Source organism: Lissotriton helveticus, chromosome 2_1, assembly GCF_964261635.1.
Source record: "Lissotriton helveticus chromosome 2_1, aLisHel1.1, whole genome shotgun sequence".
Classification (NCBI taxonomy): Eukaryota; Metazoa; Chordata; class Amphibia; order Caudata; family Salamandridae; genus Lissotriton; species Lissotriton helveticus.
In genome coordinates this window covers 539,458,900-539,486,153 of record NC_136059.1, presented here as the reverse complement: position 1 = coordinate 539,486,153, position 27,254 = coordinate 539,458,900, and the positions used below count along the sequence as shown (strand labels likewise).

Here is a 27,254-nt window from a genome sequence, read left to right as displayed (position 1 = left end):
GTATGGCGGGGGGTGATACCAATATACAGCAAAGTGTGCTTGGGCGCAATCATAGTATCTTTCGAAGTTGGGAACTTCGAACCCACCTAGGTGAAAGGGGAGCATGAGCGTGTCCAGCCCGAGGCGTGCCTGTTTCCCACCCCATATCAGTCTCGTAATTTGGGACTTCAGGGAGCTAAAAAAGAATTTCCCTGGGTTGTATGGAATGTTGACAAAGAGGTATAGGAGTTTCGGCAACAATACCATTTTGGTAAGAGCGATCCTCCCAGCCATGGACAGTGGAAGGTGTATCCACTTAGTGACATTATCTGTGATTTTATCGAGTACAGTTCCGTAATTAGCTCGCATCATGGCATCCTTCTGTCTAGAGATAGTTATGCCCAGGTACTTCAATTCGTCTTGTTCCCAAACTAAAGGGAAGTCCAGCTGAAACTGGCGGGTACTATCAGTTAATGGGAAGATGGCCGACTTGGTCCAGTTGACTTGTACTCCGGCTATGCCTCCGAATTTGGTAATTTCTCTCAACACCGGGTTTAAATTGTCTTGGGGCTTTTCAATGTAAAGGGTAATGTCGTCCGCGTAGAGCGAGACAAGCAATTGTCGAGCAGGGTAAATGAGGGATCGATGGTTGTGTTTCTTACGGAGCTTCCCAGCACGAGGCTCTATCGTGATGGCGAATAGTATAGGGGACAGGGGGCAGCCCTGCCGAGTGCCCCTCTGGACCGTGAAAGGGGCGGACCTCGCCCCATTAAGAAGTACCGTAGCCATTGGCTGGTGATATAGGAGCTTGACCCAGTCTATGAGGCTAAACGGCATTCCCATGTGCCGAAGCGTGCCCAATAGGTAGTCCCACTCCAGCGAATCGAAAGCTTTAGTGGCATCTAAGAACACCGCTACAGCCTCGCATTTGGGGTTGATGTCTTAAAGTACTGCGTGTAGGGTACGAAGGTTGTGTGAGGTTGCCCGATTAGGAACAAAACCGGCCTGGTCCGGTAAAAGACGAGGCGTTCCATAAGGAGATTAAGGCGCGTAGCCAACACCTTGGCTAAAATTTTGGTATCGCAGTTCAACAGCGATAAAGGCCGGTAAGAGTCGACTAGAGTGGGGGGTTTGCCCGGTTTGAGCAAAGAAGTAATGAGTGCCTCACGCATGGTGCGGGGGAGACTGCCTTCCTCCAAAGAGGCATAGAAAACCTGCTTCAAAACAGGGGCCAGAATTGGAGCGAAGAGTTTGTAAAAGTCTATGGGTAGGCCGTCAGATCCAGGAGCCTTGCCGGAACACATTCCAGCGATAGCGTCTGTTATTTCGTCAACTTCCAGCTCTAAGTGGAGGAATTTTTGCTGGGAGTCTCCCAGCCAAGCCAGCGCGACATCCTCGAAATATGCTGGGAGGTCAAGGGGTTCTATTCTGTGTGAGGAGTACAGAGTACGGTAGTGCTCCTGAAAAATACGCAGTTGATCCCGAAGGTTCCTATGCAGGTTGCCTTCAGTGTCTTGGATAGCAGTGACATAGTTGTGAAACCTGGGGGGTTTGATCGAATTCGCTAGAGCCTTACCCGGCCTGTCTCCCTCCCCATAAATGCGAGCCATATGTGGTTGACCAAGGAATTTGCATTCCCTATCGGCTACCTGAGCATATTCTGTAAGTTTTTCACGCATTCGGGCTTGTAATGGGCGGTCATCGGGGCCTCGAGTAAGTGCGTGTTCGAGTTCATGTAGGTCTTTTTCCAAAGCATGGATGTCGGCACGTAGAGTTTTAAGTAAACCTCCGCCCTTGGCTATACACCACCCCCTAACCGTAACCATGAAGGCTTCCCATACTGTGGTGACACTATCTACTGAGGACATGTTGCGGTCGAAAAGGTCTCGAATGTCGCGTTCAAGCTCAGCGTAAAAGACTGCATCTTTGAGGTGCGCTGGGTTAAGCTGCCAATTCAAATAAGGTGAAAATGTAAGAGGGATCTGAAGGTCCAGGAGGACCGGAGAGTGGTCCGAAAAAGTGCGAGCCAAGTGTTGTGTGTGCCGGAGCCAGGGCGCTAGACCAGCTGATATGAAGATGTAGTCTAATCGCGCCCAGGTAGAGTGCACAGAAGAGTAATGCATGCCTTCACGGAGATTAGGATGTACATGCCTCCAGGAGTCTATGAGACAGTTGTTGTCTACTATGTCAAGCAGCGTCCTTTGCGTGGCGGTGTAGTGGGAGGGAAGCGTGTTCGACCTATCCAACTGGGGGTGTAATGTAGTATTGAAATCACCCCCCCAGATAATGTGTGTAATGTCCAACGCTTGAATCTTCCCCCATAGGACAAGCAAGGCAGTGGGGGGTTATCAACATTAGGACCATAGTAATTGGCAAACAGGATGTCATGTGTGTACAGTCGTCCCTACACCAAACGGAACCGACCCTCGGCATCTATGTCCATCCCGCCGGGCGTGAACGCCACTCCACGTTTAATAAGGACAGTGACCCCCCCTAGAATAGGAGTAGGATGAAAAGGTGCGACTCACTGCCCATCTGGATGCGAAGTGAGTGATACCCCCCGGGGCCAAATGCGTCTCCTGGAGGAGGGCGTTGCTGATGCCATGCCTATCAATGTATCCCAACACCTGCCTGCGCTTTCTGGGGTCGTTCAAGCCTCGCACGTTCCAGGTGGTCAGTGTAATGTGTTGCAGCGAACTATCCGTGCCCATGGGACCTGCTAATGGTAATGTCTGTGGGTATTTGACGCGGACGTGTAGGTTGTGGTAGAAGATGAAGCAGTCGATTCAGTGAGTTTGACTCAGAGTGCTGTGTGCCTACAGGAAATGCTACGATAGGAAGTAGAAAACATTGCGCATTAAACCCTCCCCCCAAAGACACCGGCGACCCCAACTTGCCGGGAAAGACAAACCCACCCGCAAAGCAACTACTTAACAAAAGAAACACGTCCATCCCACCAATACAACAGTGGAGGAAGTGCAGGAGTTCGCCCTGAAGCTAAATGGAGGGACGCTAGGGGAATTCGACCCGTCCGTACATCTCCCTACTTTCACCCACCGGCAGCTCAGCTAGTAGCTAAGCCCCTAAGCGTGGGACGGAGATGAACGTCTGAGCAAAGGTATAGGTGCAATAGTCAGGTAATAAGATAGTCTTATACATCACCAAATAGTTCAAAGCGTTGGCACCAACAGAAAAGACGGTGTGCTTCGTAGAAATGAGTACCAAGTTCTAGAGTCAGTCCTGTTGGGAGAGTGGAGAGGGCGATCTGGAGTGGCGGCCGGAGTCCCCCGCCCCGGCGGCCGCTTGTTTCTGTCTTTTGAGGTACTCCTCAGCCATCTGCGGGGTCGCAAAGATGTGCTGCTTACCACGGTGTGTGATTTTCAGTTTGGCCGGGTAGAGCATGGCATAGGTGATATCCAGAGATTGTAGCTTTTTCTTTACTCCGGCGAATTTGCTGCGTGCTTCTTGTACCGCAGTTGTGAAGTCCGGGTAAAAGGACAACGAGGTGTTCTCGTAGGGGACATGTTGCTTCTCACGTGCCAGTCTCAATAGTGTGTCCCTGTCCCGGTAATTGAGGAACCGGGCGATGACGGGGCGCGGAGGGGCGCCCGGGGGAGGCTGGGCTGCGAGGGACCGGTGCGCTCTCTCGATCGTGAGGTGTGCGGAGAAGGATTCCCTGCCAAATAGGTCGGCTATCAGTTTTTCAACAAAGTCTTCCATTCGACCAGTGTTGGTTGTCTCCGCAAGGCCCAAAATTCTCACGTTGTTTCTTCGAGACCTGGCTTCGAGATCCTCGTTTTTATCCGCAATGACTTTGAGTAGCTTGTCCATTTGAGCGACCTGGCGGCCAGTAGACGTGGCGGTATCCTCAAGACCAGAGATTCTGGTCTCGGCCTCTTTCAAGCGAGTGTCATGCTGATCCAGTTTCGCCACGACCGCATCCATTCTGGTGTTCAGTGCATCGATTTTGGAGTCAACCGAGGTGAGGCTCTGGTTCATGCTGAGAAGAAGTGATTTCCAATCCTCATCTGGGGGGGGCAGCTGCCCCGGAGGTGGTCTGTTCCGCGTGCGGTGATTCCGGAGGCTTCCGGGCTTCATAGGGTAGCTTGGACTGTCGGGCATCGGTCCGCCCCATTGCGGAGTGATAGGTCCGAGACAACGATGTTAACCCAGTGAAGACGTAGGAGCCACAAATGAAGATATAGTCCAGTATGGTAGGATGTGCAGTGGAGGAGGGGGGGGCAATCCGGAGGTGCAGGTGTGATACAATTGGGCCCAAGGACTTCTCTGGTTACTCTCGGACTGTAGCAAGCAAGGATGGCAGGCCGCGGCACTGGAGAAGCAGCGGCAGGAGCCGATCGGAGGAAACGAGAAGAGGGCGCACAGCCAGTAGACTTGCAAACTGTGTAACGGGGTCCAGGATCCTATGGTATCTAGGCGTCCACCAACGCAGCCCGGGCCAGGGAGCAACCGATGGCAGCAGAAGCACCTCAGTGGAGAAGGAGAGAAGTTCAAAATGGCGGTCGGTCCAAGATGGCAGCTATATCCCCCCCGCAGATGAGCCACCGAACGTCACAGCGATGAATCGGCTATCCACATTGGGGGGGGTTCATAAAGCCAGAGCCAGCCAGGACCAGCGAGTGGGCTTCCAGGTGGGGCCAGCCAGCAGCACGACAGAGCAGGGCTAGGAGAACCCGACACTTGGGACAGATGGTGGTCGGCGAGTCGGGCGCACTCGAGGCAAAGGGTGGCCACTGTAGCACGTAGTGGGAGGAGGGGGTCGGCAATGTCCACTCGTGAGTCCAGACAGGAAGCGCCTCTTCTGGCCCTCTCGATGGGAGCGCAGCGAGAAGGGGGGGATGGGGGGGGGGCGAGGCTCCGGCAGCGTTGAGGCCCAAAGCCCCGATCTGTAGTAGCTCCTCCCGCCGAGAAAAGAACAAGGCACGGCGGGAGCGCTCCCCCGGTGGTGTAAGGCGTATTGGGGCAGGAGGGCGAAAGCAGATCCCTCACCTTAGCTCCCGGCGGGCCGCAGATGGTTTCAAGCAGTGGGCTACGCTGTGTCGGGTTCCCGGCGCGCCCCTCCTCCAATGGCCGAGTCGCGGGCTTTGCGTAGTCGTCAGCGACGCAGAGGATCCGCCGTGGCAGGGCAGCAATCTGCAGGAAGGAGCGGCAGGCAGCGCGGCAGTTCCCTCACCTCAGGCAGCAGGCGTATCTGGACAGCGGGAGGCGCGTTGATGGGCTCCGGCCGCGCGTCTCCCCTGCAATCGGTTTCGCGGGCTTTTTAGCGACCCAGCAGCCGCGGTGTGGAGTGTCAGCAGCGTCTGGGCAGCGAGCTCCGGAAGCGAGCCGCAAGGTCCACTGACTGGCAGAGATGGTCGTGGCGCAACTTCCACAGCGCAGATGGCGACGGCAGACACAGCGGGAGACTCCCCACACCCTCACGGTGTCAGCGGTGGTGATTGCAGGCGTGTTAGCAGCACTTCAGGATGTGCTGGCGGATCATGAAAGACTCAGAGGGCTGGAGCCTCACAGCAGCGCGGCCATCATGGTCAAGCGCCACCTAGTCCCAGGTCTATGTTCCACTGTAAAGTCCCATTTCCTTTAGGGTAATGGACCACCTACAAAGGTTTGAGTTTTCACCTTTGCTTTGCATTAACCATCTGAGAGGTCTCATGAACTGTGAAGTGAGTATCAAACCGGTATGGTATCAGCTTCTTCAGGGACCAGACCACAGCAAAGGCTTCCCTCTCAATGGCACTCAAACGTTGTCCCCTAGGGAGTAACCTCCTTCTAATGAAAGCAACAGACTGGTCTTGGCCATCAGTGTTGGTCTGGGATAGGACTGCTCCTATCCCTAGCTCAGAGGCATCCCTCTGCACAATGAACTGCTTGGAGTAATCTGGAGCATTGAGAATAGGTGCTGAGCGCATTGCCTCTTTTAGGGTGTCAAAAGCCTTTTAACAGGTAACTGTCCATCTTACTTTCTTGGGCATCTGGTTGGTGGTGAGTTCTGTGATCTAGGGGTGGGGGGTGTCACAATAGAACCATGCCCCTTCACAACCTCCTGTAGTACCCAGTCAAGCCAATGAATGCCCTGACGTGGGCCTGGGTTGTTGGAGCTTCCCAATCCAGAATTGTCTGGATTTTGGGCTGTAGTGGTTGAACTTGACCTCCACCTACCAAGTGTCCCAAGTATACAACAGTTCCCTGCCCTATCTGGCATTTGGATGCCTTGATAGTCATGTCTGCATCTTGCAGGGCCTGTAAGCCTTGATAGTAATGCCTGCATCTTGCAGGGCCTGTAAAACCGTCCCCAGGTGGACCAGGTGATCCTGCCAGGAGGAGCTAAACACAGCAATATCATCAAAATAAGCTGCCCTAAAGCCTCCCAACCCATCAAGGAATTGATTCACCAACCTTTTGAAGGTGGCAGGGGCTTGCTTTAGACCAAAGGGCATTACAGTAAACTGGAAGTGCCCATCCGGTGTAGAGAATGCCGTCTTTTCTTTTGCTCCAGGGGCCATGCCAATCTGCCAGTACTCTGCAGTCAAGTCAAAGGTACTGAGGAATTTGGCAGCCCCTAACTTATCTATCCAATTCATCAGCTCCAGGGATGGTGTGTGCATCTGTCTTGGTGACAGTATTGAGGGTACTGTAGCTCACACAAAACCTAATTTCTATCTTTCCACGCCGTGGATGAGGTTTGGTGTCTAGGACCACTGGGCTGGCCATGGGGCTCAGAAGGCTCAATGCCCCCCCCCCCTCTCCGGCATCTTGCGAACATCAGTCTTGATGCTCTCCTTAACTTTATAAGACTGGTGATAGATTTTGGTTTTGGCAGACAGGCTGTCTCCGGTGTGTATATCATTGATATACCAGTGTTTGTCCAGGGGTTAAGGAGAAGAGCTGTGCATACTGTTGCAGGGCCTGCCTACAATCAGCGTGCTGGTCGGTAGAGAGTGTGTCTGAATAGACAACTCCATCTACTGACCCATTTTGGGGACTGTAAGAGATAAGGTCAGGGAGAGGTTCACTCTGTCTCCTGATCCTCATCAGTAACCATAAACATGGTTACATCATTCCTGTCAAAGCAAATTTTGTCGGTTCACATGTATCACGCTTTAGGGGGACTTGCTAGTGTCCAGGTCTACCAAGTAGGTGACCTCACTCTTTTCTAGGATAGGTAAGGACTACTCCATTTGTCGTGGCGAGCCCTTGGTGCCTCAGGCTCCAAAACCAACTCCTTCTGCCCTGGTTGGAATCCCTCCAGTGCAGCCTTCTGGTCATACCAGAGCTTCTGGAGCTCCTGGCTGGTCTCAAGATTATTGGATGTTTTCTGCATGTACTCTGCCACCCTGGAACAAAGGCCTACCACATAGTTCAGCACTTCTTGTTTTGGCACATGATTGGGTCTCTCCCATTCTTCCATCACAAGAGAGAGTGGTCCCCTTACAGGGGGGCCAAACAGAAGTTCAAAGGGGTAAAACGCTACTACCTTCTGAGACCCCTTTCTGTAGGCACAAAGCAGGCAGGATAACAGACCAGCCGATCTCCTTTTGAGTTTTTCAGGGAGACTCATTATCATGCCTTTTAATGTCTTGTTGAATCTTTCTAAAAGGCCATTGTTTTGTGTTTGATAAGGTTTTGTGAAATTATAGACCACTCCATACTCATCCCACAAGTGTATCAAGTATGCAGACATGAGTTTTGAACCTCAGTGTGATACTACCTTCTTAGGAAAACTTCCCTGGTGAAGACACCAATGAGGGCTTTGGCTACTGCATGGGCTGTAGTAGACCTAAGGAGAATGGCTTCAGGATAGCTAGTAGCATGATCCACTACTACCAATATGTATTTGTTTACTGAGGCGGTGGGAGTTTCAATTGGACCCACTATATCCACTCCTACTCATTCAAAGGGAACCCCAACCATTGGTAGTGGAATTAGGGGGGTCTTTGGGTGTCCTCCTGTTTTGCCACTGGCTTGGCAGGTGACACAGGAGCTTATCATCTCCTTCGCTTTTCATGACATCTAGGGTAAATAAAAGTGGTTGTCAAGTCTTTCTCAAGTTTTTGTCTGGCCCGGATGTCCAGTTAGGGAGATGTCATGGGCCAATTGATTAGGAACTCTCTATACAACTGAGACACTACCACTCAACAAGTGGTACAAGTTTTGGGGACTCTGGCCTCCGGGTACAGGAGTCCCTCCTCCCAATAGACCCTGTGGGAGCCACTAACATCTCCCTGCTCTTGTACCGCAGTTTGCTGCCTCAGGCTTTCAAGAGTGGGGCAGACCTGCTGCCCAAGGCACAGAAGTTCCCTAGAGATTCCCCTTTGGCCCAAGAGTACTACCTCGTAAGATTCACGTTCCATGGGCTCAGTTCTCTTTGGGGCTGACAATTCCTCTCCCTGAGTAGAATAGTCCTGATCCTTTTGCTGTGAGGAGGCTGTTTCACCAGTCTTCCTACCTTTCCTTTTGGGAGGTTGGGTCATCATTTCAAGCTCCAACTCTTCTTTTTCACTCTGTGCTAGGCACAGGGCTCTTGTTTTCACCCACACTGTCTCAGGGATGTTCAGCATTGCTGCATGTGTCCTTTTTCTACCTCAGCCCATGCTGAGGTCTACAGATCATTTCCAAGTAGAGGAGGGACAAGAAGTATTGTAGACACCACTACATATTTTAGGCCAGTAATCCCTCCCCAATCTAATCTTACCAAAGCCAGGGGCTAGACTACAGTGTCCTTATCAGCATTGGTTAATGGGAAAGATTTCCTAGCTAGGAATTGTCCTGGGGAAACCAGTGGTTCTCTCACCATGGTGACACTGGCTCCTGTATCCCTCAGGGTTTCTACACTTGACCCATTGAATTTGGGGTGCTGCAGGTACTTATTTGTTTGTGGGCCATACAGCTATGGTTGCCATATCTGCCCCACCCATGCAGATTAGTGTAGTTTCCGTGTGCGCTCTGATTTGCTCAGGGCACACTATTAATCACATCTGGAGATTTGCCATTCCAGGGTTAGCTGGAGGGGGACTGGAGGGTTTGCTTGTTAGGGCAGGCAAGGTCTCCAGTTCAGTGTCCCTTCTTGTTACAGTGGAAACACCAGGCCTTAGCAGGATCAAAGTTTTTCCCCATATACCCACCAGTGGGCTGGGAAGAGTTCTTGGGCCCACCACTGAACAGGATTTTGGGGGCCTTCAGAAGACTGTTTGCTTTTATCTGTGGGCTTCTTACCCTCTTTCCCCTGGGGAGGTTATGTAACCCCTTTCTTTTGGTCACCCCCAGTGGTTGTCTTGGTCACATCTATCTTGTCCCAGTGGTTTACCTTCTTTCCCAATTCTTGGGTAGAAATTGGACCTAGTTCTACCAGAAACTCATGCAACTTTTCATTGATGCAGTTACTTAACATGTGTTCCTTCATAAACAAATTATAAAGTCCCTCATAATACTTTACGTTACTTCCAGTCAACAAGCCACCTAGTGTGTTTACTGAGTAGTCTACACATTCCACCCAGGACTGACTCTGGGATGTCTGAGCCCCCCTGAATTTAATTCTGTATTCTTCAGTTGAGAGTCCAAATCCCTCAATCAGGGTGCCCTCCATAAACTCATAAAACTCAGGTTCTGCCCCAGTAAGGGTCAGGACTCTGTCCCTGCTCATACAGTAAACAGTTCCCAAAGGAGTGCCCCCTCGTGAGTCTTCATCACCTTCCTGGCTACACAAGCCCTCTCAAAGGCTGAACCCTTTGGTGATATCATCACCATCCTCAAATTTAGGGACCATCCCTTTGGGGATTTTAGAACCATAAGATCCTTCCTTCTCTTGGTTGTTTAAATTGCTGCCACCATTGATGGGTTCAAGGCCCATCTCTGCTCTTTCTTTCTAGAGCCAGGAGCCTAGTCTCTAGCTCTAGTCTTTTGGCCAACCTTGCGAAAAGATTGTCCTCTGCACAAGACAATGAAGACAAATTATTTGAAGTCTGCCCTACCTCTGTAGGCTCTAGACCCTCTATCTTTGCCTGGAGTGGTGGGGCACAAAGTCCCCATCCTCCCTAAGTAGTTGAGGTGGTGGATATAAGAACTCGTCATCCTCCCCACTTTCCCCATCTTTCTCCTTCAGTAGTGCAGTGGTCCGTTGCATGCTTCCCGAAACACCAGGAGATGTGCTCTGGTAGGGTTGAACCCAGTTCTTATTTTGTTTAGCATTACAGAGAAGCCTTAACTGTCTAAACTCTAGTTTGGTGTAAGGGGTGAGGTTGAGCTCCTCAGCCATCATCTTTGGGTTGCTCATTATTTTACTAAAGAGGGGTTCTTTTTAGAAGATCTATAAAACAATTCTAAATATGTCCCCTCCTTACTTCAGTGAGTTTTAAAGTTTCTAAAAAATACTACAGGGCCTTCATTCAAGACCCTAACGACGTTTAGAAATTTGGAAAATAGTCAATTCGAAAAATGAGTTGTAATAAAGTAAATTTTTGGATTTGTGTTGTGTGATCATGTGTTGACTAAGTTAGTCCAATAAATGTGAAGTTGTAGATCCCACTGCTACTACCAAGGTAGGAAGCAGACTCTATATATACTATACCAAAGTAAGGTATAGTGTGTGCAGAGTCCAGTGGATCCCCAGAGATATAGCACAGGCTAAATTAGATCATCTCTAACAGCTCTAGTTGTGGTAGTGTGGTCGAGCAGTTAGGCTTATCAGGAGGGTGTATTAAGCATTTTTTTTTGTATTCACTCAATCAAGACTGATGGCACACACTCGGAGGCAGAATCCAGACCAATTAGGTAAATATAAAAATGTATACTTATGTTTTATTTCTAGAACCAAGCAGAACTCGGCACAGGTACGAAAAATACACTTTCCAATGCAGGCTATACTCAGAGATGCAATTGTGGATGGAATTGGAATCGTTACAGGTTTGTATTTGTTTTCAAATCAGTTCAAAATGCATTGAAATTACTTTTGCTTACTTTTGCATTACTTTTTAGTTACATTGACTAATCAGGGTGATATGCCTAGATAACTCTAGCTTAACACTTATAAAGTCCCAAAGGCGAGACCTATTGGCTGTGCCAGTTGTTTTTCAACATTGGTGTGGATCTTATTATTGAGTGTGTGTGTTTATCATGTAATGACTGTGTATGCCGCAAATGTCTCACATTCCTCCTTGATAAGGTTAACTAAGGCTGCTCGACCACACTACCACAAAATAGATCACCTTGGGATTGTCAAAGCAAGCCATTGTCCACTCGTACGGGATACCTGGACATTCTACACAGTATAACTATTTTTGTTATATAACGAGCCAGCTTCCTACAAAGGCTGAATCAAGTGTTCATGGCCAACAATACCGCCATGTGGTACTGCTACAAACACGCAGGGTGGGATCGTGGACCCTTTGTTAAGAGTTCCCTGTGTCTCTGGACATGGCTGGTACAGCAGGGCAACACCTGGCGGTCTCTGAGACCATCGGGGCAGACAAACTCAGCAGAAGATGCCTACTGGATCACAAATGGCATTTCAATCTCTGAGATGGCACAAGATCTCTTTCAGCAGTTGGGAGAGCCTTGATTAGATCTCATTCGCCGAGAACACACATTGTCAGCAGTTTTGCGCACTGCAGTATACAAGGCGCCTGTCGCTGAGACACTTTTCGGCTCAAGTGGAGTTCAGGCCTCCTGTGCGCCTTTCCTCCCATACCACTCCTGCCCAGAGTTCTCAAGAAGATCATAAATGACCAGCCCCAAGTCATTCTTGAGGCTCCGGACTGGGCACGGAGAGTCTGGTATCCCGAGCTTCCACCGATCAGGCTGCTCGTTTGGGAAGATCTTCTGTCATAGCAGCATGGGAGGGTTCTTCACCAGAACCTGCCCACTTTCTGCCTTCTTGCACAGAGAGTGAATGGCGACAGTTGATGCTTTCATCTTTCTTCTTGAAGTCTGTAATGTCTTGGCAGCCAGGCGGCCCTTCACTAAAATGGTGCACACCTGCCATTTGAAAAAAATTGTGGCATGGTTCTGCCCTTCTTTCTGAAGTTCTGCTTTTCATTATTTCTGTTGCCCAGCAGGGCTCTGCTCTGGGTGCTCCTAAGGGCTAACAGCCATTTCTGCCCCATTGGAGTTGCCTAATGAACCCTCTTTGTTCAAGTACCCTAATGTGCATAGCTTCCTCCAAGTTCTTACTCATCTCTTCCCTCCTTAACCATTCATTATGCCCCAGTTGGACCTTAATTTTTTTTACTTTTTTGATGTGTGCTCCTTTCAAGCCTTTACACAGTTGTCCCCACAGGCTTCTCACCTTGAAAACTGCCTCTATTGTGGCAGGAAGAAGCAACCACCCGAAGGTTTGCTCACTCGTTCCACCTGAGCTGAAGCTGCAACCACTGCGTTAGCACACACATTTCAGATTCTGGACATCTGCCAGGCAGCAATGTGGGCCTCCTTGCACACGTTTACCAAGCACTACCAACTGGCCAGTCAGGTTTGCAGGTATAGGCACTATGCCTGTTCGATCCTGTAGGACTTTCTCATTTGAAATTAGTTTGCAGACCCTCCTCTAGGATTCGTATTCCTTGGAAATCTGTTCAAAAGGTAAGGAATCTGCGGCAAGAATTCTCTGAGATGAACAAGTTACTTGCCTTCAGTAACTCTAACCTGGTAGAGACTATATCTAGACGCAGCTTCCTTCTAGGGACAGGGATAACTCCTTTCAGGAATCTAGTTTTGACATACCAGTAGTCGGTGTTCTTCATGACTCCATGCTTTTGGCGTGGTAAGTCGTAAAAAGAAGCTGACATCAGCGCATCAGGGTGGTACCTATCTTGGTACTGCAACATCACTTTCAGCACGGACAATACTGACAACGGACACTGACACCACCTACCGGAGTACAGGGGTACTGCTCACAAAAAATCTTACAGATCCAGTCTAACGCCTGGGGAAATTAAAAATGTAAGAAATCTGCGGCTAGATATAGTCTCTACCAGAAAAGGCGTTACCAAAGGTCAGTAACTTGTTAATTCGAAAAGCTGTTGTGAAATATATAGTTTGCGGAGTGTGGTGTACCATTTCTGTTTTTCAACAAATTATTTCAAAGGTTTGGAAAAGTATAGGCCAATTAAATGCTTGATTCAGTGACCGTTCAACAAGGTTGGGTGAAAATAATTGGGAGACCGATAAAAGAATGTGCATGCTGTGTACTTTGCAGAAGTTAAAATAAAGGTATGCACTTATAGATAAAACCACAAATATATCTTAATTTTGTGCTGAATTTGTTCATATTTTCTAAATGTGTTTTCTTGCTTATATTGCCTTCATTTGTACATTACTTTATTCTCTGTTACTTACAGTTGAAAATAGAGTTCGTCCATTAGTCCTGGTAGTGAAGCAATGGGCAACTCACTTTGGAATAAATGATGCCAGCCGTGGTACCTTAAGTAGCTACACACTTGTGTTGATGGTTGTGCATTATTTACAAAGTAAGTATTCTGTGAAATCTGAAACTTATCTCCACTGATCTATAAGCACTACTTTCTCTTGCTGTGTGCAGCTCTTATGTTTTTCTTTCTGCCTCTCGCCTTTGTTTGCTTCCTTTTGGTGACTTCTGGAGCGTGTTCAGAATCAGCCATCTAATTGTAAATCCTAATTTATTTATTAAGAATCTGTTTATATTTTAAGTGACCGTATAGCAAGCCTGGGCCTCTTTAAGACAGTTGCTCCTTGTTATGTATCTGGAGAAAAATATATTCTGTTACTTCAGCGATTACATGGTAGTGTCACCTGAACAGTTTCCCAAGTTTTAGGCCTGTGACGATTTTTAGGTGCTTGCAGGAGCATTTGTCAGAGAAAATCAATTGTTTTGCTTACTTCTAATGCTTTGGATTTGACTTATTTAGGACCATGGCCGCAACCATCGTGTTTAGACCTGCTTTTCATGATGGAACTACAGCATCTGTGCTATTACTAGTTTGGTTTGTTTTCTTCTATGATTGTGTCAAAATATGTTTGGTTTCCTTGCTGTTTTCACATTATATAGGCTACAATTAAGGCAGTTTCCTGTCCAGTCATGCACTATCATGTCAGTCTCAAAAACGAAAATAGTTGGCATACTGTCTTTTTCAAATGATTTCTTCCCAGCTGCTATCTGTTGTACGGGCAGTGCACAGTAATGGTTTGCTGCTGGTCCTGGCCAATGGTGATATTTATTCTCTCCATTTATTGCAAGCTCTAGTATCCTTGTTGGTCATCCTGTAGTGTTTACAAACCCTGTACCAGATTCGGTAGCCCTGCAGCAGTGCAGGCAATGGTCTGGGAGCCCCTAACTGGGTTTTGTGGAACTTTGAAGTTGGTCCACGTATTTCGGGCAGCACTGGGTCCGAGAACCCAGCCTCGGGGCCCTCAAACCCTGTAGCAACATTGGCCTTTGTGTTTTAAACTTGAAAACAAGGAGGGGCAAGGGATCTTTTTGGAATCCTCCTCTACCCTAGCCGGGCAGTAAAGTGTGCCCCCCATGCCCTCTCATGGCTCCTTCATGTTTTTTATTCAGGTTTCACCGCTGTGTCCCGAGTCCTTTCATTTTGCAGACTTCTGAAGTGTGCAAGGGTAAAAAAAGCTCTTTTGCTAATCCACTCGGTCTTTCGCTCATCCATTCGGATTTGATTGTGTTTTTTAGTGTGGGTCTGAGAATGGTCCTCAAACCTCTGTTTGCTGACCATTCCCAGGTTAATTGTCCAGATATCTCTATCTTCATGCGTTTGATTATCTGTAGCTGAGGCCTACAACAATAACTTTTCTAACTATAATTTCTCAAACTGCTGAACTGATTACACCAAAATAAGCTTAGTCAGTTCCTTGAGTGACGTTCTTCTTTCATGCTATCTTTGGTGTAATTTCGTTCAGCTGTTTATTTCTGTAGTATAGTTCAGAGCTTCCTATGGGAGTTAAATTGATAATGTAAATGTTTGCCCCCTTCACTCCCAATGACTGATATGCCCAAACCTTGCCATGCTGAACCTAAATTGCATGAATAAAATAAAACCAACAAATACCCCCTTGCCTTGACCAACTGCAGGTGTATGGGAAGACAATTTCACACTGCCCTTGGACAAGACGGGAGCAGGGATTAATTGCAATTGCCTGCCATATATCCACATTAAAAAAAAAATTCTTTCCTGATGCTCACAACAGGGAAAGAGGTACAGACACCAGCGTAGGCTGAGGGCCAGGAAGGGGTGATCAGGTACAAAGACCAGGACAGGCACAGGGACTAGGTAATGGAAAGAGACAGGGCAAAACCAAGAAACAACAATGCACATTTGGACAGACATATAGGGGCTGAAGTAGGGAGGCACAGGGTATCAGAAAAGTAGAGGGGGTAAGAACAGAGGTTGATGGATGAGAATAGAGAGGCAGAGGGTTAGGGGAACAAAGAGGAAGTGACTGAAGGACAAAGAGGGATAGACTGAATGGAGGGGGGAGTAATAGCAGGAGTTTGTAAAAGAATAGCGGAATAAAGAAGTAAAGCAGGAATAAAAGTAGGAGTAACCAGGTATCGGGGTAGACATTAATGGTAATAAGAGTAGTGTAAATTTGGAGTACGTATCTGTAAGAGTAGGCATAAGAAGGAACCAATAAACATGATGACTATGCTTTATGAGGACACGATAGCCACCGCATTGCCAGAAGTGACTCACAAGGTATCTCTTGGACTCACACTGGTTGTGCGGCCACACACACACAACAAACTCCCTTGTGGCATGGCAGATGTCCAGGATAGGTGTAGGAAAGTGCCCCTTTTTAACATGGTCATCCCCACTCTTTGCCTGGTAAATTAAGTGATTTCGACTGAAAGTGCTCTAAATTCCTTGCTAACCAGATCCCCAGTGCTAGAGCTCTTTCCCCAAAATGTACAATTGTTCCCCTCCAATTGGCAAAACCTTTAGCACCCTCTAAGTCCCTAGTAAATGGTACCCTGGTGCCTAGGGCCTGAGGTATTAAAGAGAGGCCCCTAAGAGTAAGAGCTGCAGCACAAATTGTGGCACCCTAAGGGACCCCTCACCAAACACATGCAAAATTGTGTGTCTTGGGGCAGACAACATTGAAAACACATATCGCACATCCCTGTGTGCTGTGTCCCCTACCACTGCCTGTAATATTTGTAAATCACCCCTGCAGCAGGCCTAACAGCCGTAAGGCAGGATGCTGAATATTACAAGTGAAGGCCTACCTGCATGGCTATATATGCCCTGTGCTGGTCAGCCCTATTACTGCCAGTACAGGTGACCAGGGAAGCCATCTTAAGACTTGTGCTGGACACTGGTGGAAATGAGTTCCCCAGCTACATTATGGCTTCACTGAAAATACGTATGTTTGTTATCAGACATCTCATATTGCTAAAGCCACACTGATGGCAGTGTTGGATTCACCAGTACATGCACCCAGAAGGCATCTTAAATGTGCCCCCTTAAAACCTTCCAGCCTCTGGTGTCCTTGCTGACTGGTTTATGCCCTCCTGCCACCCAAGACCCTGTTCCGACATCCTAGTGTGAGAACCTTTTGCTCTCGGGTGACACAGAACAAAAGCCTGTCCAGGAAGAGGGTGTAACACCCCCCTCCCACAGAATGACCTGCTGATTAGCCTTCCTTGGGCGGCAAGTCTCAAAGGGCTGTCGCCTTTGAAATGCAAATCTGGCTCCCTCTCCCAGGAGAGGAAGCCAACTCCTTTGTCCAGGATCCCTTGGCACCTGGACAGGCAGGAAAATTAGCTAGTCAGGTAAGCGTGCTACCTCCAAGCTAGTACCACCCCTAAGGTGGGCTACTGTGAGGCGGACACGATTTTTCAGAAGTAGCCAATTTTGTGATGGTACTCTTAGGAATTCTGTGTCATGGTTATGCCCAGTTCCCACAGGTAGTGGTCATTTAGGGGGCGTTGTGACTCAAGTATTTCAAGTATTTCTTTATTTCGGCAAAAAATGCCATAAAAGAGTCAAGCACAAAACATTACATTAGTAAAAACATTTTTGTATATAATAAAAATGAAAAAGGGGAAAAAAAAATTTACATCAATAAATATACATATCTTAACTAGACTAAGCACATCCTTTGGAGTGTACCAAATATCCTCCCTTTATAAAAGGTCATCTGCTAATTCAAGTTTTGGAAATATACATCATTCATTTATAACTGTTGTCCCTTTTTTTTCCTTAAGAAAAAGATAGAGTGTAAGAATCGACTAACACTAAATATTATTACTTTTTTTGTATTAGTTTTAAGTATTCTTAGGGCCTGGTTACATGAGCTTAAACATAACAGTAAGCATAGTGGTTTAATCCATCTTTTTCTGGGTGATGCATAAGCGGGGCAAAAGAAAAACAGGTGGGCCTCGGTTTCTATCTGGTTGCAGTCACACATGGCGCAAAATTCATCAGCCTCCAAGGGTGGATCTTTTGTCCTCCTTGACCATCATGCTAAAGTTCATTTGGTCAACAAATTGCCATACCTAAGTTTTAGAAAAAGGGTTTTGGCTAGGGGAGGCTCTATCTCATCGAGAAAGATCTCAAATAACGGCTCATCCTTGAAGCTGAGAAAATTTGTTACCAGAGTTCCAGCAGCCAAAACGTTTGTTGCCTTGTTAACCATGAAGCTCCAAAATGCCATTTTTAATATTAGTTTTGAGTTGGGTAGTAAAAGTTCAGTTTTTTCCCAGAAGTGTTTTAAACCTATTTCAGTAAGCCAAGTTTTAACATGCTGTAACCATGGGATAGTTAATGAATTGCCATACTCCATGATTTCCTTTAGGCCATCCCTATAATCCTGCAGTTCGGGCACCCTCCACAGTCTAACCCAAAGCATCAGTGGGCGGATTATGGTATAGTGGTCAGTTCTTTTGACGTTTAGATCCAACTCAAGAGGAACCAGGGGGATACCTCTTGGGACCCTTACCAAACTCCTCATAAAATTGTTATCCAAAACGCGAAAAGAGTCTTTTGACCCCGGCCCCCAGATTTCTGCGCCATACAGTGCTGCCGGTTGGACCTTGAATTTAAATAACTCAACTACCGGGGACACCGCTTTACTGGTGCTCAAACTTTGTTTCCTAAGGATTGGCTTTACATTCTGAATAAATGCCAGCTTACTTTTTTCCCTTTGGGCTCTCCAAGAAAGATTGGAATCTAAGGTAACCCCCAAGTTTGAAAAGTGTGAAACCGATTCTAGTTTAATGCCATCCAGAGTTAAACATCCTTTGGCTGTTTTTTGTGGATTAAGGGACATACATTTGGTCTTATTACCATTTATCTCCAGGCCTTTCTTGCTACAATATTTACTAAAAGAATTAAGTAGAGCCTGGAGACCGTTTTTTGTTTGGGAAATCAGAATAGTGTCGTCGGCAAACAACAATGATGTCACCCTTTCACCATTCAGTTTTGGTGAATCATTTATACATCCTTCTAGATGTTTGGGGATGTCATTCACAAAGAGTGAAAAAAGTGTAGGGGCCAAAACACAGCCTTGGCGAACTCCACGCTCGATAGGAATTTTTTGGGTCAATTCCCCATTTGGGCCCCATCGGATTTTTAGGTCTCGCCTGTCGATGCGCATGCGCATCGAGCTTGCGAGACTATGGGGGCTTATCCACTCTTTATCCAACTTGCAAGGAATCGTGGCGATTCCTTGCAGTGCCCGTGACTTTTAAGCTCAATGCGCATGTGCATTGAGCTTAAAAGCGCGTGCACAGCCGCCCGCATTCCTCCGACACCTTTGAAGTGAAGCTTAGCTTCACTTCAAAGGCCCGGCTTCTTCACACCCACATGCCGCTCTGCCCCGCTCCGCCCCCTCCCCTGAGTCATCCTGCCTGCCCAGACTTCTCCTCCCCCCTACTTACATCCCGCTTTCACTTGTTAACTTTACCGCTGTCCGGGTGGTTCCATGTTATTTCTTTAACTACCTGCTCGTGACTGCCCGTCCTCGTGCTGGCACTGTGCTTTCCTCTGTGAACTTTAGGACTTCTCCATATAACTGTGGCATTCCAGAAATTCGTCATTGGAACGCAATGTGCAACGCATTGACCCGACGTTGCTCTTTGATTGCGCACCTAGAAACCTTGACGCGCAAACCAGCTTCATTCTCCTTGGCTGACACACCCAGCAGCCTTTACAGACGGACAACAGCGTGTACAACAGCTTTGTGCCAATACTAACGTGCACACCAGCTTTGTGTCCATTTTATGTACACAGCAGCTCCATGCTCTATCGCTCACGCGCACAGCGACGCTGTGTGCACTTTAATGCTCATTCGCTGGCACGCACAGCACATTTGTGCAAGTATTTGCATGTCTACCCTGCAATCCTTTCGCTGATACGCACAGCTTGATTTTAAAATTGTGTGTATAAGTTACAGTTCACTCGCTGATGCACACAGCAACTCCGCGGCGCTGACGCGCACAGTTGGATTTTAAATTGCGTGCCTACTTTACAGTTTACTCACTGATGCGCACAGCAGCTCCATGCTTTCTTGCAGACTCGCACAGCAGTGCCCAGTGCAGACTTTTACGTTCTTTCGCTGACACGCAGAGCACTTTTGTACAAGTATTTGGTCGTCTACCCTGCAATCTTTTCGCTGATACGCACATCTTGATTTTAAAACTGCGTGTCTAGTTTACAGTTCACTCGCTGATGCGCACAGCAACTCTGCTGACGCGTTTAGCTGGATTTTAAATTGCGTGCCTACAGTACAATCGCACAACACTTTAGTACAAGTATTGCGTGTCTACTCTGCAATCTTTTCGCTGATGCGCACAGCAACTCTGAGTGCAGTCTCTTTCAATCGCTGACACACACAGCACGTTCCCATCTAATTGTGTGTATACAGTACAACATATTATATCCTATGTCTTCATTAACAATATAGTGTATCTGTACTGAATATATATCCAGCATTTCAGACTGCATTTCAGAGCTTTTAGAAATGTTTATGGCTTTTTTTTTTTTTAATTCTTTAGCATTGGCTACAGGAAACAAAAATGCTAAAGATTTACAAAAAAAACCCATAAACAATTCTAAAAGCACTAACTCTAATGCTGCGAGACCTATTGCATTTCCAATGCTTGTTGCAAAATTCCTTTCGTGCAGTTCTTTTATCTGGACCAATAGGCTGTTTGGCAGTCCTACAGCATTCAATGTTTTCCATAGAAGATAGCGCGGCACTAAATCGAACGCTGCTCTCAAATCAACGAAAGCAACGTATAGATGACCCTTTTTAATGTGTACGTATTTCCAATAGAGACAGCAGAATCTGAATATTTGGTCTATTGTGCTTACTTTACAACGGAAACCAGCTTGGAATTTTGTTAAAATTGCATTCTCCTCCATCCAATCACTGACACGAGTTAATATGTGTCGTGAATACATTTTCTGGAGGATGTCCATCAAGCTTATTGGCCGGTAGTTAGAGGGGTCCATCCGATCCCCTTTTTTATAAATTAAAACAATTTCTGCCCTCCGCCAACTTTCAGGGAAATCTAAGCAAAGGGATAACCTATTACACAAGTAGTTTATATATGGTGCCCAGACTGTTAGATCGTGTTTATATAGATCACCAGGGATCTTATCCAAGCCTGAGGCTTTGCCAGTCTTTACTAGATTAATTGCCGATTCTGTTTCGGCTATTGTAAAGCCCAGGCAATCAGTGGGGTATTCGAGACATGGGTCATTCATATCGGCTTCAATATCCTCATACTTTTTATAGAGGTTGGTGAAATGGTTGACCCATGTTAGCTCGTCCAAATGGACGTCTTTGACCACTCTCCCTACATGGTTCCCATTGGCTACTAGCCTCCAGAAACCTACAGTGTCATTAGTTTTAACGGCCAGCAACATATCGGCCCATAATTCTTCCTCCCAAGCTTTTCTGGAGGCCTTTTGTACTTGCTTGTATTTATTCCTTGCAGTTTTTATATCAGGTAAAGTGTTAGATTTTATAGCTAATATAAGAGCCCTTTTAGATTCCCTACAGATTCCATCATACTATGGGACAGATTCTGTGTTTTTTGTTGGGGTTTTTTGTGCATTTTGGTTACGAGCATTTTTAACTCGTTAAAATTTTTTTTGTGCAATGACATAAAATAAATAGGATTTCCCTCTGTTGCTTTGGGACCTATAAATGAGGCAAAGGACCCTGCAAAGAGTGTATATATATCCGCCAGGATCTCGCCATGGTCCAATATAAATGGCCATTTGAGGACTCGTCTGTTATTACTAACATGAGTCTCCATATTAACGCCATTATCTGCTAGCGATGTACCCACATCACCCTGGAAGAACGAAGCTTCAATTAATAGACTCAGGGGAAAATGATCACTTTCTGATCTATCCTTTACCTCAAAATCCGGAATACAATGCCAAATAGGGATTGAGACAATTACAAAGTCTAAATTGCTCCTGTAATTATTTCTACTGAAAGTTGGTTTTTTCAGGATATCAGACGGTAACCGTCCATTACAGGCCCTGAGACAGTACTCAGCACATATTTTTGTTATTTGAACTGCCAAAGGCGAACATTTGGTCGGTTTGGCGTTCTTTAGTGCAGGGATTTTATTTGCTTGATCCTCATCTTCAAAAATGTCGCAGAGCCCCAGGACTGGTTCGTAATTACAATTTAGATCTCCTGCCAAAATAACGTGATCTTCTTTACTATCCAATCCACTTAAAAAGGAATCTAATTTGGCTAATGTAGGTGAATCTTTTGATAGAGGTATTGGTCTATTGTAGACATTTATTAAATGTAGTTTTTTCCCTTCACGTGTAATAATCTTAAGCACTAGTATATCCGGTGAATTTGCGTCTACTGTGATGTATTCCTATAGGTTCTGTATCGATCCCCCTATTCCTGACCCTGTTCTGGTTAATAATTAACTAGCAGCCATCCCACGGTACAAAAAAACGTTATCTGATTAAGCCACACCATGGCACAGGAACGCGTTATCTGATTAGGTCATAACGCTTGCCATCTAATTAGGCAAGCACTATTCCTCTAGCCCCTGATAAGGCATACGGAGTTCTCAAAACAAATCAAACCTATGACAACCTGGGAAAATCCCTGCGGCCATTGTTTTGATTTCACCGAGAACTTCAGCAAAAGAATGTGCGAACAAGCCCGTTCGTATGACATCCTTATTGACGTATCCATGTCTATCCTTACGTCAATCTCGGCACCTCACAGGTATAAATATTACCGACATTGCCTTAAGCAAACACACGCGGTGGTGACGAGATCGGAGCAGCGAGACGTGCTGAGGAGCCCAGCAGAGAGCGAAGCCCACACGCGCTGCCCCGCCTTCCTGACGCGTTGAGAACGTGACGCTGCTTTTCTCCTGCCGAGAAATCCAGCTCCGGCGCTTCCAAGCAGCCCTCGCAGGCAGCTGGAATATCAAGACCAGAGACGAGAGATACCAGCCCTCAATCATTCTAGACCTCAGGTACAGAACTGAACAACCCCTTGCAGAGAATTCTTGAGTCAGTCCCTTGGCAAAACAAACTTAACTTAAACTGCTACTTATCTACTCCCGCCCACGTATTAGGCTTAGGTCAGGTACACTGGGGTAGGCTTGGTTAGAAGCACCAGTTGAGTACGATTAGTCAAATGTATATATGTATGTATCTATTTTATCAGTTTTAAATATCATATGGCTTAGAAACCATATCAATGCTTCTGCAGTATTATTTTATACTTCTGCTTTTATTGTATGCACTTTACTTAACCATAAGTATCGCAATAATATCGATTCATTTCTCTTGTACGAGAAAAGAGACTGATCAATAAATACCATCTTTTATTGAACACGCCCGTCTCTTCCTTTTCTCTACAATCTGGTGAAACTAAGAATGCACGTACTGACTGAGTAAAATAAGTTGTCTTTTGTTTTCACACGACTCTAGAGATACACTCTTGATTAGGGGAGAGCAAAGTTGTCATGTTCTATGGTTGTCAGAAACTAAATCCCTTCTTGTCTATCCAGGGAGGTTAAACTCCTCCTTGCCTATTCGAGAAAGTTTCTAGTGAACTCTGAGCTAGCTGGCAAAACCAAAAACTTTAAGTCTAATATCGTCAGTGGAAGACCTAGTTAACCTCTGCCCTAGGTCTATACTATTGAAGATATTATTCCAATGCGCAGAGCCTATTGGGATAATAGGAACTACACTACATGGCGCCCAAACGTTTGGATAGGCGATAAAACTAACGCAAGACATTAGAGTAACTCAGTCGTGCTTTTTCACACAGAACCCCTTTTTTCCCATAATACTCCAAAGACGTCTGGGGTGGGTGAAAGGTCATATCCGCCAAACCTCGCAGGAGGAGACTCCTATGTATGGTTCTTGGTTTAGTCAACGTTGAAGGATACACTGTTCCAAAATATTGTGCATCTAATCTTTGTTTCCATAGAAACCTGATCTGCAAATAAATAAAATAATCTTCTTGACAATAGTATGTCAGAAACTGAAGAAGAAAGGGAGACCGCTAGAATAGCAGCTGAACTCCTAGCAGCAGACAATACTCTGCTGGAAAATGACCCAAATGCAATACTCATCCCGGTCAACATAAGGAAATCTATAACCTTAAAACTTATAGAAAATGGACTGACACCAAGAGGTGGTACAGTCATATTCGTAATTGAGGCACACGAATATCGGCAGACAGAGGTATTCTATTCATGGATAAACTTTCCAGCAGCAAACGCTGTAACAAGAGTTCCACTATTTTAAAATAGAGGAACCACCGGATATCTACACTCCTTTCGAGGAGGTGGAAATACCACTCAAATTCCAAGAGCACCTGCTCTTGTTTCATGTCGCCCTAAAACATAATAATCACATCACCAGGCTCGGTCCACTAGGTAGACCAGGAGCAACGTGGCCGGTCCTAGCCGGATATACACCACATCCAGACATTGAAGAAATGCCTGCAGCAGAGCTTTTAATACAGCTAAAACAACTAATCAAAATACATAGACAATTAGTCCAATATGTAATGCGGACTTCAACAGTCCAACCAGCAGTTAAAATTCCACAGCTGAACCCTCATCAGGGTAACACAAATAAAATTACACCACAGAACATACAGTCCTGTCTGGGTAAAGTACCCGCAAAACGGGAACAAATACCCTTCTGGCTAGCACAAAAAATCACTCAAATAGAGGCGGTGTTTCCAGACACCACCCCGGTAGAAAAACACAGGATTCTGACTATCTGTCTTCCAATGGGAATCGCACCACACGTGGAAGACTGTGACACTTGGGGTACAGTCTTTGCTTCCATATACACAAAAACACATGGTGTACCATCCATGTCAGTAATACCAGATGTGCTAAAACAAATTCAAGATGAATACGGTCCAGAACCCGCTTTAACTCTCGGTATGAAATTACTGAAGGACTTCAAGCAGGTCTCGGCTATATTATTAGCCAACATAAAGGGAGAAGCAGCAAACGTGGCGATCCGCCAAAGGTTAAAAGAGACAGATATAGCAGACCAACCAACTGAAATTGCCAGAATCATAGAGAAATCCTATGAAGAACTAGGAAGAGATAGTCTGGGTGGAATACCGGTAAAACCTCAACTGATTGAAAGTCCTGAAAAGATATTTATTAAAAATAATTTAAACACTCAAAAAAAGAGCTGGGATGGAAACAAACAATCCGATCCTAAAGAAAAAAGATTCCAGTCCAGAGGAAGGTCTCCTCGGCGGAGAGAAAGATCTCCGAACCAAGGACGCAGGTCTCCCCAAAGTGAGCCCTCTGGGAAAAAATACAACCTTAGAAATAGGGATAATATAAAGAAACCTGATAGATATCAAGATATTGATACACGTCCCTCTCAATCTTTTCAGACTTCCTCGCAGAAATCGGAAAGAAGAGGACGATCAGAACACAGGGAAGAGCACGCCAAGTCCAAAGACAAGGAACCTGCTCATCCAAATAAAAAGTTACAATTTCCAAAAAAGAAGGTAGCCAGTATTAAAGTAATCAAAGATGCCGAGAATACTGAGAACACAGCTGAAAAACGGAGAATGGGCTCAGACAATGCTAGACAGCGCAGCAGAAGTGAGCATAGCTCGCAAAGTCCTTATGAATCATCTGGAGACAGTGGACACGAATGAATACATTCAGGTGGAAACTGCAGACACCAGAGTTAGCAAACCTCATAAAATATATGAAATAACATTACGTATAGAAGGGGATAAGACTAGAAAAATAAGGGGACTATTTTGGGATAATCTCTCCAAAGGCTATGACATCCTTCTAGCTGAAAAAGACTGGCCACCAGAGTTTGTCAGGGAGTGTCCTCATGGCGAAGAAATAATTATGCCTGCCTTCTCAAATCATATTCCAATTCATAAAAAATATACACTTGCTAGAAAGTGGGCAGTAGCTCAAGCTCCTGCTTTATATAAAAATCATGTAGGATGGGATGAGGACTCTCCTCCTCACAAAATCCAGTTAAAATCACAACCTACTGCACAGAGGCAGTACCCAATTAAGCAAGAAGCTAAAAAACAGGTAAAAGAGATCCTAGATCAACTTGAATACCAGGGGGTGATTGAAACTTGCACCTCACAAATGAACAATCCTTTGTTTCCTGTCTCCAAACCAGACAACTCATATCGTCTAGTTTTGGATTACAGACACCTTAACTCATGTTGCAAAACATTTTCAGTACAAAACTCGCATAGTGCTGCACTAATGAATAACATAGTGCGCAAAAAATACAAAACAATATTAGACATCTCTAATGGATTCTTTTGTCAAAATATAGCACCAGAGAGCAGATATTTGACTGCATTCTCGGTAAATGGCTCGCAAAAAAGCTTCTGCCGTTTACCCCAGGGGCACAAGAACAGCCCAGGATTATTCTCAAAGAGAGTAACAGAATTACTACAAACATACGATGACAAGGCATTATCATATGTCGACGACATTTACCTAACAGATGATGACTTGGATACTCACTTGAAGAGAGTGAACACCATAATACTTGGGTTCGCAGCAGAGGGTTACAAATTCAACTTTAAAAAATCAAGAATTGCCCATCTAACAGTCCTGTTTTTAGGATATGAATTATCAAGTGAAGGCAAAAGCCTGGCTGACAATTTCCTAGAGAAATGTGCTGTACTCCAAGCTCCTAGAACACTAAAAAATTTACAATCAATTCTAGGCTTCCTAAATTTCGGAAGAACATACATTGCAAATTACGCAGAAAGGATCAAACCCCTTTATGATCTAATAAAACCAGATTTTAAAAGAATCAATTGGACTCAAAAACACACAGAAATTTTGAGATCTTTACAAACAGACATATTAATTAAAACAAAATTAGAAACACGTGACAACACACGCAATCTTGTGATTCGAGTCATCCCAGGAAGATGCGGATTCACATACCTGACCTCTAATGAGGGAGAAAAGGTACCAATTGCATACAAATCACACTTGTACACAAAGGCTGAAATGAAATTTAGTCCAACGGAAAAAATTCTGACCGCGGTACAGACTGCTGTAGCAAAGGAGCGGGCCCTAGCACAAGGTAAACGAATAATCATCGTGACACCGATACCAGCCCTGGAGGCGGTAACAAAGGCAAGCATTCCGAATGCTAAAGCACTCCATCCAAGGTGGATACAGTGGGCTAATTCTCTTGCTGCAACAGACGTGGTATACGAATTTGATCCCAACTTAAAAACACAAGAATTTCTCCAATACGAATTTGAATGTCCTCCGCCAATCGAAATTCTGCCTCTAGAACATTACGGCTGTATAATATATACAGACGGGTCAGCACAACCCGCAGTAGGGGGTAAACAAGCTTACAGTGCTGCGTGCGCGATTGTTAAAGGTCGCTGGCACGAAGGGAAATTTAAACCAGCGGTCACTAAAACACAATCTCTAGGAGATTGTACAGCTCAGTGAGCTGAACTACTGGCATTCAAGATGGCGCTTGAAAATACGGATCGAGAATTCCCCACACTCATAGTGTGCGATTCGTATTATTGCGTTCAGTCTTACAATGAATACTTGCAGATCTGGCTTCAGAATGGTTTTAAGGATGCAAAAGGAGGCCCAATCAAGCATAAAATGCTTTGGGAACAAGTAGTTCATTTGCAAAAAGAACTACCAAAGACTCACGTGATACATACACTGAGTCATCAACGTGATGGCGTTCACGTTGCAGGGAATTCATTGGCTGATGAGGCCGCGAAGGCAGCTGTGCAAACGGCTTCCGTAG

General features: G+C 45.9%; 1 protein-coding gene across 1 annotated transcript in view; it reads left to right on the top strand.

Annotated features, from left to right (window-relative positions):
• The window catches only part of TENT2 (terminal nucleotidyltransferase 2), a 583,214-nt gene that overhangs the window by 334,718 nt on the left and 221,242 nt on the right, over positions 1 to 27,254 (top strand). The window contains exon 10 of the mRNA XM_078677766.1: positions 13,332 to 13,460. Within this exon, the coding sequence (XP_078533892.1) occupies positions 13,332 to 13,460 (129 nt within the window). The remainder of the gene's footprint in view (positions 1 to 13,331; positions 13,461 to 27,254) is intronic.